The 17,763-nt window shown below is 47.7% G+C and overlaps 1 protein-coding gene across 1 annotated transcript; it reads right to left on the bottom strand.

Moving 5' to 3' along the window:
• Positions 1–862: 862 nt before the first annotated feature.
• Positions 863–12,652, bottom strand: GUCA1B (guanylate cyclase activator 1B). The gene is made up of 4 exons (XM_055330744.1): positions 11,517–12,652; positions 4,163–4,312; positions 2,827–2,947; positions 863–2,096 (listed from the first exon to the last, which is right to left on the bottom strand). Exons 1-4 carry the CDS (start codon positions 11,721–11,723, stop codon positions 1,969–1,971), a joined length of 606 nt encoding a protein of 201 aa, XP_055186719.1. The 5' UTR covers positions 11,724–12,652; the 3' UTR covers positions 863–1,968.
• Between the last annotated feature and the right edge of the window lie 5,111 nt (positions 12,653–17,763).

The following is a 17,763-nucleotide window of genomic DNA, read 5'->3' on the forward strand; positions in this document are numbered from 1 at the left end:
TTTCCCACAGCTCTGTGACTCGTTGCCTGTGGCGAGCGTCCTGGCCATCCCTGGTCTAACCTAAATCCCTCTTGCTGCAGTGACACCTGACAGTTGGGAAGTGGGACAGGCTATTGGAGGGGGTGGGCATTCCCATTCTTTGCACACCCCAACTTTAGGAATACCTGTCCAAGAACTTGGGGAGACACACAGGCCGAGGTAGTTGTGATCATTTTTTCAAAGATGCTCCTTCTTCTGGGCTTTGAGTCATCACTTCGGCTGGGTGTGGGGAAGTACAAGGAGTGAATAAAAATCTAAGGGTAGGAGAGAGAAAACAAGGGGCAAGAGGAATGAAGCCTCAGCTGGCAAAGAGCCCCTTCCTCACCCCAAGGGGTGGGGTGGGGACAAGAGGGTCCTACCCATCACCGGGACCACCCTAGACCAGCAAGGCAGTCAGGGCCTGAGCACAGACATGGTGGGAAGGTGGAGGTCAGTGCCAGGAGCAGCCAGGGAAAAACATGGTTGACATTTCTGCTCCTTCTCTTGGTGGCTGCCTCTTGGGAAATCCTGAAGGTGGGAGGTGGGAGGGTATTTGAACAAAATTAGGACATTTCCCCAAAGTCAAGGCACATACCACCTTCATGACTTGGGGACAGATCTATGTCCCACCTGGGTTAATTATTTTTTAATCAACTGTTTTTTACCTAAGATTTGTTTTAAAAATTCTTTTTCAAGATTTAATTTATTTTAGAGAGCAAGTGAGCATAAACAGGGAGGAAGGTCGGAGGGAAAGACAGAAGCAGGCTCCTCACTGAGCAGGGAGCTTAACATGTGGCTTGATCCCAGGACCCTGGGATAATGACCTGAGCCGAACGCTGACGCTCAACCAGTGAGCCACTTGGGTGCACCCCTAAAATTTATTTCTGAAGGAAACTTTATACATTAATATCATGCCTGTGAAACTGCAGTTCAGTAGGTGAGTTTTATTTTTCATCCATCAACATAAAAACATATCTATTCAAATGAGTTCCTGTTCTGAGTTCCTCACCCCACCCCCTACCCCCGCCAACTTCAGCCAGAATGACTCCCTTTATTTGAAATCTAGTTTGTACATTGAGGTTGCACACAAAGTTTGTATGACAAAGTAATTCCACATTTAAACATAATAATCAGAAAACTGCCTGTTTTGTCCAACTTGCTCACTGTGCAGGTAAGATCATTGAGGTTAGGGAGAGAGAGAAAGGGCCATCTTGGGTCCCATACCAGCTGGAGGCAAAGCCTGGCCTAGAACAAGTTCTCCCCAGAGACAGAGAAAGGTCTCCCTGTCCTTCAGGGAGACTCAACCGGCTTGTGGCTGGGAATCCCGCTTGTGGCTGGGAATCCCGGCAGGCAGGTCCATGGGGTGGGGGTTGGAAAGGCCGGTGTGGAGGGGTAGGAAGGTGGGGAGGAGGTGGTGTCAGGGTGTAGGCTGGCAGCAGGGGCTGGGGGAGCAGCACCAGGGCAGAGCTGAAACAGCTCCTTTAAGCACAGCCGGGAAGACGGGAGCCTTACTAGCTGCAATTTTCCCTTGCGGACAGACTTCTAGCCCCCTGCCTTCTAGCAGGCTGCCTCACACTGTGTGGGCAGTCTCATTGCCGGTTTGATCTGTGGGACCCCTCCATCTCTCGGTCTTCCCCTGCTTCCAGCTATGAACCATGCAGGAAATTGTGGACGCCCCACAACCACCCAGCCAAAGCATTTTTTCCCCAGAAGCCTCTGGCAGGAGAGAAGCCATTTCCCTTCACCACGCCAGTAACTCCTCCCAGGGGACTGTGTCTTGCTGGTCACTTCAGACTAAAACCCCTATCCACCCCCCTCGGCCCCAACCCCTTTCATAGTGGGTGCCAGATGAGAGTGAGCATCAGCAGGCTGGGCCTGGCACCCTCTCACTATTCTGGAAACCTGGCGAGTATGGAGTCTTGGAGGGGCCTGTGGACTAGTCCAGACTCCTCAGAACATGGCACTTCTCCGCCTCTGCTGGGAGATCCAGCCACCGGGATTCACATCCATCTGCAGCATCTTCATCACCCACTTGTCGCGGCGGGCGCCTTCAATGAATTCATTCAGGGAGAGCTGACCTGAGCAAGGGGTGGGAAATAGTGTGGGAGCATGGAAGAAATGGGGTGGGGGCAAGAGGAGAGGCCTCTCCTAGCGGGGGCATCCTCTAATGCTAGCCTACACCTCTTATACAAATGAGCCTGCAGTCTCAGGGCCTAAGCCTGGGGCTTGTCAATTCTCCCATTCTCCAGAAGTCTCCTGGAACCTTCCAGGGTTTAAGGGACTTGCTTTGCAAATGAATTTAAGTTCACTTTGGTCCAGGGGTACCTTACAAATGTTCCTGAGGGCTCTTCTGGGAGTGTTCCCAGCTTGCTCCCTCCCTCCACAGCCTTGGGGCTGGTGCATCAAGCTACAGGGAGGAGAGCCTCAGTAGCCTTAATGGGGGCCTCCCCTATGCCCATCTCTCAAATATATCGCCCCATTTATTCCTTGAAATCATTATTATCCCCATTTTCCAGATAAGAAAACTGAGTCCAGGCTGAGTGGTGAAATGGTTTGCCTGACTCAAAAGCCCCTACTCTTTCACTGTGCCTGCCTGGCCTCCATCAGCAGCTCCAGTAGGAGTTTAAATCGCTCTTAGGGACATCCTGTGCCAGGGACACCCCTGTTATTTTATGTCCTCCTCTCTGTACCCAGCTCACAGCTGAGGATGACAGTTGCTGGCAGGTGGAGGGCCTTGCCCAGGGTCACACGGCCAGAAAGTGGGGGTGCTGTGGAGTGGGCAGTCCCCTATCTCCGCTCCCCCATTACCATCTCCGTTCTCATCCACCAGAAGGAAGATCCTGTCCACCACCTCCTCAGGTGTGAGCAGTTGTCCTTGCTGCTCAGACTCCATCTCCACCCTGCAGGCTTTCTTCAGCTTGTAGATCGCCTGAGGGAAGGAACCAAGCTGCAGCCACAATCTTGTGGCCCCCAGGGCCTCCTTGCCCAGCACAGAGTCTGGGACACGGTGGGCCCCACCGACCACGGCCAGCCCCAACACGTTCCTGGGATGGATGAGCTTGGGCAAGCCACAGAACTGCCCTGAGGCCACTTCTATATCTGTGTCATGGATGGACCACCGCCACCTGAGAGCACAGTTCTAGGGAGGAACAGGCTGACCCAGGTCAGGGGTCAGAAGTCAGTTGGCAGGACTTTTTCCTCCTTGTTTATTCTTGCTAATCATCTATCAGCCTGGTTAGTCCTTCAAAGAACCAGGTCTTGGTTTTGTTGACTTCTCTTCTCCGTGTGCTTGTTTTTCTATTTCATTAGTTTCTGCCTTATAGTATTTATTTCCCTTCTTCTATTCTCTGGGTTTAATTTACTCTTCATTTTTCTAATTTCTTGAGATGACTTCTATAATCATTTATTTCCTGCCTCTCACTTCCAGCACATGCACTCTAAGGCTACAGAAAGCCTCTGTAAGCCCAGCCTTGGTTACAGTCCCCAGTTTGGTTACGTTACATCTGTAGTATTACTCAGTTCAAAACACTTGGCGCGTGTATGTGTGTGATATAATTTGTACGATTTCTGGAATATTTTGGGAGTGTATTGCCTTATTTCCAAACAGATGGGGATCTTTTAGATATCTTTTTTTTTTAAGATTTTATTTATTTATACATAAGAGACACAGAGAGAGAGAGGCAGAGACACAGGCAGAGGGAGAAGTAGGCTCCCTGCAGGGAGCCCGATGTGGGACTCAATCCCCGGTCTCCAGGATCAGGCCCTGGGCTGAAGGCGGTGCTAAACCGCTGAGCCACCTGGGCTGCCCTCTTTTAGATATCTTTAAAAAAATATTTTATTTGCTTATTTGAGAGAGAGAGAGAGAGAGGGAGGGAGGGAGAGAGGGAGAGAGAGAGAATGAGCAGAGGGAGAAGCAGACTCCCTGCAGTGAGATTGATGCGGGACTCGACCCAGGACCCCGGGATCATGACCTGAGCTACAGGCAGATGCTCAACCTACTGAGCCATCCAGGTGCCTCTATCATTTTGTAATTGATCTCTAGCTTAATTCTGACTGTGGTCAGAAAGCACCCTCTGAATGATTCCAGTGCTGCCCCTTACAGCCCCAGGGGTCCCCACTCCAGGGGCCAGGGGCAGCCACTCACCTCCACAATGTCAAGCAGTTCCAGTCGGTCGATGCAGCCATTGCGGTCCTTGTCATAGATCTTAAAGGTCCACTTGAGCTTGTGCTCCAGTGTGCCCCTCAGCACAAGGTTCAGGGCTGCCACATACTCCAGGAAGTCAATGGTGTTGTCCTGTAGGAGGGGAGCGGCAGCTGTGAGGCCCCTCCCGCCTTCCCTGGAGCAGAGCTATGGGCCTGATTCTGGGCCATCCATCCCTAAGAACTCAGGGCTTTGGGCCTGGCCATCCTCGTGGCCTCTCTGGCTTTGCTCATGGCTGTTCCTCACCCTAGCACCGTTGCCTGGTCTGGAATCACCCAATCCTACCCGACCTTCCAGGACTAACTCAAGGGGCCCCTCCTCCAGGAAGCCTTCCTTCTCCCACCCCTTCAGCTACAGCGGTCTCTCGCTCACTCTTCTAGCATTCCAGCACCTGTACTCTATTCTGCACAGTCTGGGTCTTACTCTGGTGTCACTTAGCTGTTTCGCATGTATGTCTCTTTGTCCAGCTGTATTATATACTCCTGGAGAAAAGAGGGGTTTGCTTTGCCTTTGTCTCTCCTTTGTCCTCAGCCCAGCGCCACCTCTGTGCAGAGTCAGGGTCTCATAAATATTTATGAATCAATGAATAAATGATTGGTTTAATTTGAATTTGGGATACAGGCAGTTCTGGAAGATTAGAAAGCAGTGCTCACCCTAAAAATGTCCTTTATCCTTTCACTCACTCTGAGCCCGAGGAAGGCAGGCAGGCAGGGGCTCTGGCTCCCTCACATCTAGGCCCTGGTTAACATTAGCCTCCCTGAAGGACAGGCCTCCTCCACCCCCACCCAGGAAGGGGTAGGGGAGATGGAACCTAGGGGTTAACCGCCCAGAGGGAGAAGGAGACAGAGTCCACCTCTGTGGGGTGACTCCGACCAGGTAACCAAAACTCTTAATAAGAATGTGACAATGAGGGACGTCTGGGTGGTTCAGTGGTTGAGCATCTGCCTTCAGCTCAGGTCGTGATCCTGGGGTCCGGAGATCAAGTCCTGCATCGGGATCCCTGCATGGAGCCTGCTTCTCCCTCTGCCTGTCTCTGCCTCTCTGTGTCTCATGAATAAATAAAATCTTTTTTTTTTAATAAAATCTTTTTTTAAAAAATGTGACAGTGATTCCAAAAGCAATAAACCAGAGGGAGAGGGAACATTCACTTCTTGTTCTTCTACACCAAGTTGGAGGTGAGAGGCTGGCAGCCATGGTGCCTACAGGGGGCTAATCAGGCTGAGCTTCACCCAGCATTCCCACCTATAGGCACTCCTGTCTTGTGAGGGTGGGGACCTCAAGGCTCTGAAGCCAGAACCTGAGTCATTGCTCCCTCAGGATGGCTGGCATGCACAGGGCTTTGTAGTGGGAAATGACACTGCTGGCCTAGAGCACCTCTGTTCCACTGGGTCATATGCTTGGGAGCCCCACACCCGGATCATGGGGTGCTTGAGTGAACAAGGTGTGAGCAACAGAATATGACACAAAATGAGGTAAATAGAAAAAGCCTATGGAAAAACCAAGAAGGAAACAAGACAAGCCTGCTTCACCCTCTGCCTGTGTCTCTGCCTCTCTCTCTCTCAATCTGTGTCTCTATGAATAAATAAAATCTTTAAAAAAATAAAATAAAAAATAAAACTACTTGAAATCATACCTTTTATTTTTTGAGGGGTATTCTGCAGTCCTTGCTGAACACAGTTTTAATATTTTATACTACACAATGAACATCTTTGTGTATCGATATTTTTTTGTATCTCTGGTAATTTTTTTAAGGCAGGTTCTTAGCAATGGTTGTTTTGTTTTTTCCTCTAGTCTTTTTTTTTTTAAAGATTTATTTATTTATTTATTCAGAGAGAGCGAAAGAGAGGCAGAGACACAGGCAGAGAGAGAAGCAGGCTCCATGCAGGGAGCCCGACGTGGGACTCGATCCCGGGTCTCCAGGATCATACCCCGGGCTGCAGGCAGCACTAAACCACTGCGCCACCGGGGCTGCCCTAGTCTTTTTTTTTTTAAGATTTTATTTATTTATTCATGAGAGACAGAGAGAGAGAGAGAGAGAGACAGAGACATAGGCAGAGGGAGAAGCAGGCTCCATGCAGGGAGCCTGATGCGGGACTTGATCATGGGACACCAGGATCACGCATTGAGCTGAAGGCAGACACTTAACTGCTGAGCCACCCAGGCGTCCCTCCCCTAGTCTTTTTTTTTTTAATTTTTATTCATGACACACACAGAGAGAGAGAGGCAGAGACACAGGCAGAGGGAGAAGCAGGCTCCACGCAGGGAGCCTGACATGGGACTCGATCCCGGGTCTCCAGGATCAGGCCCTGGGCTAAGGGCAGCACTAAACTGCTGAGCACCGGGCTGCCCCTTCCCCTAGTCTTTAATGTACTATTTGTAATTCTATAGTTCTGTGAGATTTGGCCATATGTGTAGAGAAGAGTAACTATCAACACAAGAACATTCTCTTGTAAAAAAAAAAAAGAACATTCTCTTGTGTAAATAGTCATATCCTTCTTCTGACCATAACTCTTGACAGCCACTGATCTCTTCTCCAGCACAATACTCCAGTATGTTCACCTGGAGAATGGTATGCAAATGGGATCACGCAGTATGTAGCTGTCAGATTGGTTGGTTTCACTCAGCACAATGCCCTGGAGACCCATCCAAGTCTGAGTGTATCAACACGTCCTGCCCTGCTATTGCTGAGTGGTCCTCCACTGCATGGTCCTCGTTGTTCTACTCACTCACTGAAGGTTATTTGGCTTGTTTCCAACCACCCTCACCAAGCTTTATTGAGATATAATTGCAGACTAGCCTTTTAAAGAACATTATGTGAGTTTAAGGTATACAACGTGATGACTGGTTGTTCGTTCTTTAAAAGGCTATTTTCATTAGTCATTATTTATTAAGGTTACTAAAAATCAATCTTATGCTTCTTTTAAAATAAGAGTAGAAGGCAGCCCGGGTGGCTCAGCAGTTTAGCGCCTGCCTTTGGCCCAGGGTGTGATCCTGGAGACCCGGGATCGAGTCCCACATAGGGCTCCCTGCAGGGAGCCTGCTTCTCCCTCTGCCTGTGTCTCTGCCTCTCTCTGTGTCTCTCATGAATAAATAAATCTTTAAAAAAACAAAAAGACAAAATAAAATAAAATGAAATAAAATAAGAGTAGAAAAATGTATCCAAAATGGCTGGTAGGCACCATCTATATCACATTTGTCAACTCCCTCAGGTTTGTTATACCCACTTTATGGATGAGGAAGCTGAGGCTCAAAGGTTAAATAGGTTGCCCAAGGAAAACCCACCTAGGAAGTGGCAGAGCCTTTCAAGCTATAAGTCTTCTCTAGTTCAAGTTGGAGAACTTTCCTTCTCCCCTCAAGGTCTATTACTGTCTGAAAAATGAGCCTCTGTATCTAGCACCACGGAGAGAAGAACAAAAAAAACAAAACCACCAACAAATCCTTACCCTCCAGATCTATAGATTCTCCCACATTCTATGTCTAGAACATTCTGTTCTCACAACATCCTCCCTGTGCCTGAGGGTACCACAAAGAGCCCTTGGCTCCCGTGAGGCACACTGTAGAGCAGCCCTTCCTGAGGAGTGACCTCACCTGTAAGGTTGCTTCATCCTTCACGAGTCCTGGAAAGCTCCGAGCTGGGACTAATCTCATCCCCTGTGCTAGGCCTTCAGCCCTCGTCAGCTTCAATTACTCACAGAGGCAATGGGAAGATGATGGAAATGCCCGTCGACTCGAGAACAGGAGCAGAAGTGACAGGCGTGTGAGCTGCTCTGTGGGATTATCTGCCCCACTTCTCCCAGAACTGGCTGCATATGCACCCCAACCCTGACCCTACAGCAGGTTACATAAGGATCCCAGACGACATTTGATTTCTCCCTCTCCTTTCTTCCATCCCAGTGAGTCAAAGGCCAACTGCTGGAGAGAAGGGTGTTACGAGAAAGAGGAACTTTCAGAGGCAGGCGCTGACCTCCTTGCCTCCTCCAAACCCCCCATTTCCACCCCAGCCCCCCCAGAATTGACATGTGAGCTAGGTCTATGAACTCTTGATCTTATTTGCCTCACAATGTTCAGCCCAATTGCCCAGAAATGAGACTCACTCATGGAAAGATGGTGCCAATGCAGGGAGGGAAATGAGTATGGGTTTGGAGACAGAGACTATGTGGTGAAAGAAAAGAAGAAAGTTCCTGATAGAGGAGCTTAACACACGTGTAGGAAAGCTCTTTCTTCATTGTAGGATTCCAATGAATAAACAAGGAACTGATGGTAGAATTAGAAAATTATCAATGGATGCCAAGCCTAGCAGAGGAAAATCTGTGGAGTCACAGAATATTTATTTAGTCTCAAAGTATCTCCCTATAAGATGCTTGTTAATTATAAAGGAAAAATGATAACTCTATAGTGGGGAAACCTGGCAGACACCATGCAACCAAATGACAGAAGTTAACCACCCAGCAATGGGACAGACCAACATCACGTGCCCCTGACAGGAAGCCCTGAGAAGGCACATGACATCATGTCTGGGACATCAACGCCAGAAATGGAAAACCTGAAGCTAATCACAAAACTACACTGAAAAAACCCAAATTGTGAGACATTCTACAAAATTAATTGCCTTGCAATCTTCAAAAATGTCAGGGTCAAAAAGACAAAGAAAAGCTGAGACTAAAGATTCTGAGTTAAAGGGATGCCTGGGTGGCTCAGCAGTTGAGAGTCTACCTTTGGCTCAGGTCATGATCCTGGAGTCCCGGGATCGAGTCCCACGTCAGGCTCCCTGCAGAGAGCCTGCTTCTCCCTCTCCCTGTGTCTCTGCCTCTCTGTCTCTCTCATGAATAAATTTAAAAAATAAAGATTCAGAATTAAAGACTGAAAAGATAGGACAAGTAAATGCAATGTGATTAGACTAAAAAAAGAAAAAAAAGAAAGCAGGCAATCTTTTAAGAGGAGAGCACGGGCACACACATGGAGGGGAGCTGACTCCATGTCCAGCATGGAGCCTGACACAGGGCTCGATCTCTTGACCCTGGGATCATGACCTGAACCGAAACCAAGTTGGGTGCTTGATCAACTGAGCCACCCAAGAGTCCCTGAATTTTCTGATTTTGATCTCTGTATTAGGTTATTTAAGAGAATGTCCTTGTTCTTAGGAAAAGCACACTGAAATGTGTGGTAAAAGGGCATGATGTCTCCAACTTTCTCTAAAAGAGAGGGACACACAGTGATAAAGCAAATGGGGTAAAATGTGAACAACTGGAGAAAGGATAAACTGTACATAAGAGTCACTTATACTATTCTTTCAACTTGGTATAAACTTAAATTCCTATCAAGATAAAAGCTATAAGAAAAAGAAAAAAGTAATCGATGTTTATCTTGTGCTAATTTTTAAGAAGAGATGAGGTATAAGAGGTACAGCTATATTATGCCCACAAGCTTGACAATCAGTCCCTTTTGGATCTTGAATTGTTATCATACTGAGTTTTCATTTTTAAATTTTTAATTTATTTTTTAAAAAGATTTTATTTACTTATTTGACAGAGACAGAGCAAGAGAGAGCATGCGCATGCACAAGCAGGGGGAGAAGCAGGAGAGGGAGAAGCAGACTCCCCACTGAGCAGAGAGCTCAACAAGGGACTCAATCCCAGGACCCTGGGATCAATGGTCTGAGCCAAAGGCAGACACTTAACTGACTGAACCACTCAGGTGCCCCACTGTACTGAATTTTTAGATGAATATGGGAAGATTGATATATTTATAATAGTAAGTCTCGTCACATTTGACCTTTTTTTTTTTTTTTTAATCATTTCTCCAGACGCCTGGGTGGTTTAGTGGTTAAGCGTCTGCCTTCGGCTCAGGTCGTAATCCCAGGATCCTGGGATGGAGTCCCACATTGGGCTCCCTGCATGGAGCCTGCTTCTCCCTCTGCCCTTGTCTCTGCCTCTCTCTCTGTGTGTCTCTCTCATGAATAAATAAATAAAATCTTAAAAAAACAAAACATTTTCTCTTTCTAAAAAAAAAAAAAAACAAAAAAAACCACAAAAACCCAAACCAACAAAACCCAAACCAAACTGCCTTCTAAGCAGGTACGCTTGTCTGGGAGTCAGGACCCTTCTGTATATGATCTTGGGTAAATCAGTTCACTTCTTTTTGTTCTGGTTGTTTTGTCACTTAATTTGGATAATTAAGTGGGCTATGGTGGGCTTAGAGGGGAGGGAGCAGAGGAGGAGCTTGGCAAAGTCTGAAGGCTCACTCTGTGCCCTGCGAGGGAGTTCACAGGGGTCATCCTTAGAGGTTTCTGGTGCCCTGAGGACTCTGAGCCCACCCTCCCATCCCACCCCCCACAAAGGTGCGGAGGAGATGTGCGCTAATGGTCCCTGGACAAGGTCAGACCTGAAGAGCACTGATTCAGCCTGGAGAGTGAAGCTTGCCACTCCACACCTGGAGAAGTGGAGTATAGAGGCTTTCTCCAGATCAGTTATCTATATCCAACACCCTTCCCTCAATTTTGGGGGGCCGAAATAGTTACTTGAGGCAATTTTAATGATTTAAAGGACCTTGGAGGCACTGGATGGATGACCTTACATAATGAAGGGGTTTCCATTTCTAAATTCAGTTTCCAGGTGCGTACATACAAAAACATAGTATCTTCTCAGCTGCAGGAGCCATTGGGGGGCTTAAAGAAACCCCATGGGTATATGATTTCACAAGATCTTCCAGGGCTTGAAGACATGGAAGGGAGTTTTGCATAGTCCATCCCGTGCCCGCATCAGCACAGGAGGCCCCCTCCAGCTGCCCCAAGATGCTGGGTGGGAAGACCTGATTGGTCTTAATTCCAAGGCCCCCAATGAGGCAGAGCTCAGGGTCTAGGCCAAGATAGTTCATCCCTTTGGGACAGCTCTTTAGCTCCTGATCTTTAAAGTGACAGGGGCTCTAGAAGGTATGAAAAGCTGAGTCCCGAGGCTGTAGAGCCTTGGCCAAAAATACACAAATTGAGGATTGACCTGTTTGCCCTTCTGCCCAGCCTACTTTTGGCTCTCAGCAGGGGAAGACTAGGTGTTCAGGAAGAGCAGGGAGACGGGGAGAGAGGGTGAGACAGAGAGGAGGGAAGGAAAGATGGGAAGGGACAGAATAATGGAAAGAGAGGAGTCTGGGGGAAAGAGAGAGAAAAGGTGAGCAGGGAATGGAGAGAAAAGAGCCAGAGGACCAGGGACTGGGGGCTCCCTCCCACCAGTGATGCTCCTTCAGCTCCATAGGGAATGAGCCAGCAAGACTAGCCAGGCGTCCTCCCTTCTAAGCGCCTCCTTACCCCATTCTTGTCGAAGGCTCGGAACATGCCCTCTACATACTGGGTGGCCTCCTCATTGCCCGTGACCTTGAAGAAACGCTTAAACTCGTGCATGAAGAGAGAGCCGCTGGGGCACTCCACCACGAACTTCTTGTACCACTCCTGGAGCTCAGCCACGTCCATCTCGCCGGCCGCCTCCGCCTCCTCCCAGCTGAACTGCTGCCCCATCCTGGCCTGGAGCAATGTCAAGGAGCAAGGGTCCGCGCCTCCTCTGGGCTGCTGTGGATGATGCCTTAGGCCTGCAGTCACTTCCTGCCTCCCCTCTACTTAGCCAGCCTCCTCACCATCTCCTGGCAACTGAACAGGACAGGCAGGGTAGGGGGCAGGTGGCAGGGGGGTGGGGGGAGGGACCAGGCCAGCTAAGCGCCCTAAGATCATTAGAAGATTCCTCTGGAAGGTCTGACCTCCAGTCAGCTAAGCTCCCCCAGCCTCACCCCTCCCCTTCAGTCTCGACAACCATGCAACTAAGCCTCCCCAGCAGATCCTGAAGGGGAGGGGCAGGAAACTGACACGCTACTATCTCACACATGCCCCCTAGTCCTTTAGTTGGACACCATGCTGGAGACACAGACTCCAAAGTCCAGAGAGGGAGCAAGACCAACTCCTAGCCCAACAAATAGAAGCCGCTGGCGATCTGGGCCTCACTCCTCCACCTGGTCCAACGAGAATCAGCAGAATCTATGATGTGACTTAGGCCCAGCAAGTCACACCCTTGAGTCTTGGAAATGTTCCATTTTCCAATTTAAAGTACAAATGCTTCCCTCCAACACTCTTCACCCAAGACCGAGAGACAGGGCTGTGGCTACTTTCTCTCCTAAGCATGAATACTTGAGAAGGATTTGGGCGAGTGGCTTGAACTCTCTGAGGCTTTTGCTTTTTTACACTGAATGCCCTGCAAATTTATTTTTTAATCAATGATATATTTGTGCTTATTTTAAGGTAATATTAAAATGATATCTTCAAGGGACACCTGGGTGGCTCAGAGGATGAGCATCTGCCTTCGGCTTAGGTTGTGATCCTGGGTCCTGGGATTGAGTACCGCTTCAAGCTTCTCCTGCTGCCTAGGTCTCTGCCTCTCTCTGTCTCTCATGAATAAATAAATAAAATCTTTAAAAAAAATGAAACCAATCTGATACACTTTTCTAGGTTTTAGGAGCAACTGTTCCAGTGAATCTTACAATCTCAGGTAACACTGCCTGTCTTCTGTTGGCTCTACGTTCAAGTGTTGTATAAGCCTCCAGGCCTGACCCCTGCTCTCACATATCCCCCTGCCACCATACATCCCTAATCTCTTGAAGTTCTAAGTTCTTGCCATTCCTGAAGTAGGAACCCCACCTTCTGTCATCCATTCAAGCACTCATGGATTTTTTCTCCCACATCTGTAGGGGTCAAGAGAGTAGGGCCAGTTACTTCTCTGCTCCTAATTGTTGCCTCCACTTTTTCTCTTTTCTGCCTCAAAAATGCTAGTCCCTTTGAAGCCATTTCTAACTCAATCCATTTGCCATCATTCACTGGTGGCTTCACCACTCTCTCTCAGAGCACCAGCTTGGTAACTTCCACAGCCAGGTGGAGAGCGGATCTATCCCACACTCCGCCTTTGGAGGTTCCCAACCTCCTTTGTTCCAGAGAACTTTTCTTCCACCCAACCCTGGCGTCCCATTCACTGTGGCCTCTTGGACTAGCAGCTATGGCATCTGGGAGCTTGTTAGAAATGCCAAGTCTCAGGCCCCACCTCTCCTGATGAACCAAAAACCCTGGGGATGGGCATAGCAATGTGTTTGAACAAGTCCTCCGCACACTTCCAATGTATGCTGAAGTTTGGGCACCACCACTGCAGGTCTTGCAATCACACATTTCTAAACCACCTCTGAAATATTCATTTCCAGCTCACTCCCTAACACCTTCACCCACTAGTGCACCAGCCTGAGACCTGCAACCTGCTCATTTGTTATTTTTTTTTGAATTTTATTTATCTATTCATAGAGACACAGAGAGAGAGAGAGAGAGTGGGGGGCAGGGGGCAGAGACACAGGCAGAGGGAGAAGCAGGCTCCATGCAGGGAGCTCTACGCGGAACTCGATCCCCGGTCTCCAGGATCACACCCTGGGCTGCAGGCGGCGCTAAACTGCTACGCCACCGGGGCTGCCCTCATCTGTTTTTTAATGTATCATTTCACTTGCTTTCCTTCTTATCCGCACCCCAGCACTCTGCCATAACCTTGACCTTTGTGCCCCTCTCTCCCTCTAACTACTCAGTTGGTAACACCTGACCCTGGCTAAAAGTCACTAACCAGTCACTAACAGCTCACCTGCACCCAGGAGGCAACAGTATTACATGCTCCTGCCTGCTAATGTCACTCTGCTCCTCCTGAGATTACTTTTCCACAAGCCGCCTGCCCTCAAACCTTCCATGCACTCCCATGTTCAGCGGTTGGCTTTGTCACAAACTTTGCTTCACAGAGAAACGGGTGCATCAGATGACCACTTCATCTTCACGGGAGATGTCTCTGCACCGCCCACGTTCTCTGCCCCCTTCCTGGGTCAATGGAGGCAGTGTCTCTTTCCTTCTCCACCTGTCCGCTGCTCTGCTAGGTCTCCTCTTTCTCTAGCTACCCAAGCACTTCAATCTCAAAATTATTCCCTTTCTCTTCTGCATCCTCGGTTTATCATCCTCTATTGGATCATTCCTGCCTGCGGACCGCCTTAATATCACCTTTATTAAAATGAAACAAAAGTCCTTCCTTAACTCTACATTCAGGATCCCATTATGGGATCCTTCCAATGGGCCCATACACTCATATACTTTTGTCTTCATGGGTTATAAGAGAAATATTAAGTAAATAAATGTTAAATAAATAAAAATTAAGAATATTTTATTACTCATTGGTCTGCAGATGAACATAATCCAGCCTGGACTGTTCTTTTTTATTATTTCTTCTGATTTTGAATGAAATTAGACATTTAAAAGAAATTTAAAATCCTGCAGGCCCTAGGCATTGTGCACCAACTGCAACCTATTGGCTCTTCCAGCTGCAGTCTTAATATTCGTTCCTCTTATAACAAAACACTTTGTGGAAGACATTATTTTCCAAAAACGGCACAGCAACAGACTGGGCCTCACTCATTCCTCCCATCAAGGGGAAGAATCTATTTCTCCTTCTCTTCAACCTGGATGGAACTTTGTGCCTACTCATTGAAGAGAATAGGCAAAAGTCACTTGCAAGGCTCAGCCATCAAAGGTGATAGGGCTTCCGCCTGGCTCTCTCTCAGAACTTGCCCTAGGAGCCTAGCATTGTATTGTGGGAAGGCAAGAGCACCTGCGGGGGTTCTGGCTAGCAGCCAGCCTCAATCACCGAGAGTGTCAGATGAGTGACTCTGCAGATACCTCCAGCCCCCGTGTTCTGGCTACTGCAGCTGATACCAAATGGAGTGTTGTCTCCACAGAACTGTGACGGAGCTGCAATTTGTGTGCAAAGTGTCACTGAAGCTACTAAGTGTTGGGTGTTTTAAGGTAGCAATGGATAACTGAACATTCTCAAAACTGTTTTGCATCCTCTTATTCACTCAGCTTACTCCAGTTGGATGCTCATCCTTGTCACTGCACGGAGAGGTGGTCACCAATGACCCACTTTTCTTAATCTGCCAACAGATTTATCCCAGTCCCACCAATGAGTTCTTTCCTCAAACACTCCAGGTTTCAAGAACCCACATTCTTCTGACTTCACTCTAACCTCACTGACTGCTCATCTCCTTTTCAGCACCTCCTCCTGTTGAACAAATCTCTTCATGCTTGAGGCACCCAGGCTTGTCACTGGTACACTTCTCACCTTCCCATATTGCCCCCCAGGTGAGCTCACTCACCCCTACTTTACATACCATTGGTAGGCTGATAGCTTCCAAATATTTAACTTCAGCCCGAACTTCTCCTTAGAATGCCAGATTTATGAACCCAGTTGCCTATCAGACTCTATACTCATTGCAAATGTGGCAAAGCCAAAACCAGACTCCTGATTTCCTCCTTAGATCCCTCCTCAAGCCTTTTCCTTTTTTTTTTTTTCTCAAGCCTTTTCCACCTCAGTAATAGCATTACCATGTATCTAGTTGCTTAGGCCAAAAACTAGGAGACATTCTTCACTCTTCTCTTAGATCTCACTTCAACCTACCAGTAGGCCATTGCATCAGTTCCACCTCCAAACTATATTCTGAGTCCAACCAATTCTCATCATTGCCCATGACTGCATCTCTTGTCCAGGCCATATGCTCACACCTGGTCCCCTGCAGTAGGTCCTAATGGGTGTTTCTGCCCCCTTTTACATACAGTCCATACCCAGCAGCCAGAGTAGTGTGTTGTAAAGCATAAATCTGATCTGTCACTCTCCTGCTCCAAACCTTCCTTTGGCTTCCAATTCACATCCAGAATTTAAATCCATGCTCCTTTCCACAGTCATGATGCATTACCCAATCTAGCCTTTGCCTACTCTTCACGTTCCTCTGCCCTCGTACCCGGACACACCAAACTCATGGGGCCCTCACCATTATTGTTCCTGCTGCTTCGGTTGTTCTTTCCCAGTGGCTTCACATGGCTGTCTTCTTGACACTCTTCCCTCCTCAGAGAGAAATTTCCCAACCACAACTCAAGTAATTCTGACACTTCTATTTGCTTCATAAAGCGTAATTGAATCTTATTCTTTCTCCTCTTATTCTGTCTTCTCCACCAGAGTCTAAGATCCCTGAGGAGAGGACTTCACCATATACACTGAATGCCCAGTGTCCAACACAGTACTTGGCACACACAAAAATTCAAATTTATTGAGTAACTGAGCAAAGTGCTCAGCAGTCAGTGCTGAATGAATGTGAGCTGTTGTTCCTTCATTTTATTAGATTTTATGTATTTATTTGACAGAGAGAGTGAGAGTGCACAAACAGGGGAGTGGCAGGCAGGCAGAGGGAGAGGGGGAAGCAGGCTGTTACTCCTTAAATTTTACAGAACTCCCTTAATTCCTTTGAATTAAGGAATTCAACCCTCCTGCCTGGGTTAGCAGGTAGCTGTGGAAGGGAAATGGCAATGGTATTTTAGAACTGGGAGAGGCCCTGAAGATCATGTAGCCCAGCAGCTCCTATGGCTCTGTACCATGAGCATTTTAACTGGCTGGGTGTGAACATGGTGTCATCCCTATCTCTTCGTGTTTATCGATATTTAAGCAACACTGAGTCGTCACTAAAAGTACGGCACCCATGCTCAAGTTAACTAAATGAATCAAATATAACTTGATTTAGCCTCTGGCCAAGGAGTCTAAAATTCAATTGGCTTTTTTCATGTGGGTCAGTTGCCCGTGACCTGCCCTTAAATACCGCTGAGCTGCTGAGGTATAAATATATCATTTTAAAGAGGATTAGGAGTTACACAGAGAAGTGATAGCTGGAGTGAGTAACAATAGCAAGGATTTAAGGAGGGCAGCATTAGGAATTGAGCAGGGATTTGCAAAGAGAACCCTGGGGATCGCAGGTGGTCAGCCATAAGCTTGGCTCTAGTAGTAAAGAAATGTTTGAGAGCAATAAGCCAGAGTCTGCTGAGCCCTGTAGAGCCTGGCCTGAAGCCCTACTGTAAATCCTCTCCATGCCAGTTGTTCTCTTGACCCAGAGGGTTCCCCTTGCCAAAGCCTCAACTTTCCAGTTGCCCACCAGAGCCACTTAGGACCGGTGTCAGCCCTGAGACCACAGGGATTGCACTGTGTATTATGCTTCTTGCCTTTCTTCATACACATTTGTATCTTTTATTCTTTAGAGGTTTTCCCCCTAGTCAATCTCCTTATTACTTTTTTTTTTCAAGTTGTCTCCATGCCCAGCATGGAGCCCAGTGTGGAGTTTGAACTCACGACCAGGAGATCAAGACCTGAGCTAAGATCAAGAGTCAGATGCTCGGATGCTAACTGAATGAGCCACTCAGGTCCCCCCAATCTCTCTACTTCTAAGCTTTACAGAAATGAGGACATTTTGATAATGTATAAGGGGAAATAAATCTGGGTTTTAGGTTTTAGTATTCTGCATTTAATATGTGGACAGCTTGAGTACTTCCTAGCCTTTAGGCTGTCCCTGTTTTTAACTGGAACTCACACTAATCAGTTTCACCTTTTTTGTCTCAGCTTTATCTGGAAACTGGAGGGGTGATTGAGTGGGCTTGTTGTAACTTGGTTTTCTCTCCTGTAAAA

Source organism: Nyctereutes procyonoides, unplaced genomic scaffold (genome assembly GCF_905146905.1).
Source record: "Nyctereutes procyonoides isolate TBG_1078 unplaced genomic scaffold, NYPRO_anot_genome, whole genome shotgun sequence".
NCBI classification, from domain to species: Eukaryota; Metazoa; Chordata; class Mammalia; order Carnivora; family Canidae; genus Nyctereutes; species Nyctereutes procyonoides.

Excerpts from the sequence above, each read along its gene's own strand:
- GUCA1B (XM_055330744.1), bottom strand. The coding sequence starts at position 11,723 with ATGGGGCAGCAGTTCAGCTGGGAGGAGGCGGAGGCGGCCGGCGAGATG. Across the intron at positions 4,313-11,516 it reads GAGCCTTCGACAAGAATGGG|GACAACACCATTGACTTCCT; the intron begins GTAAGGAGGCGC and ends CCCCTCCTACAG. Across the intron at positions 2,097-2,826 it reads GGTGGATGAGAACGGAGATG|GTCAGCTCTCCCTGAATGAA; the intron begins GTAATGGGGGAG and ends CCCCTTGCTCAG.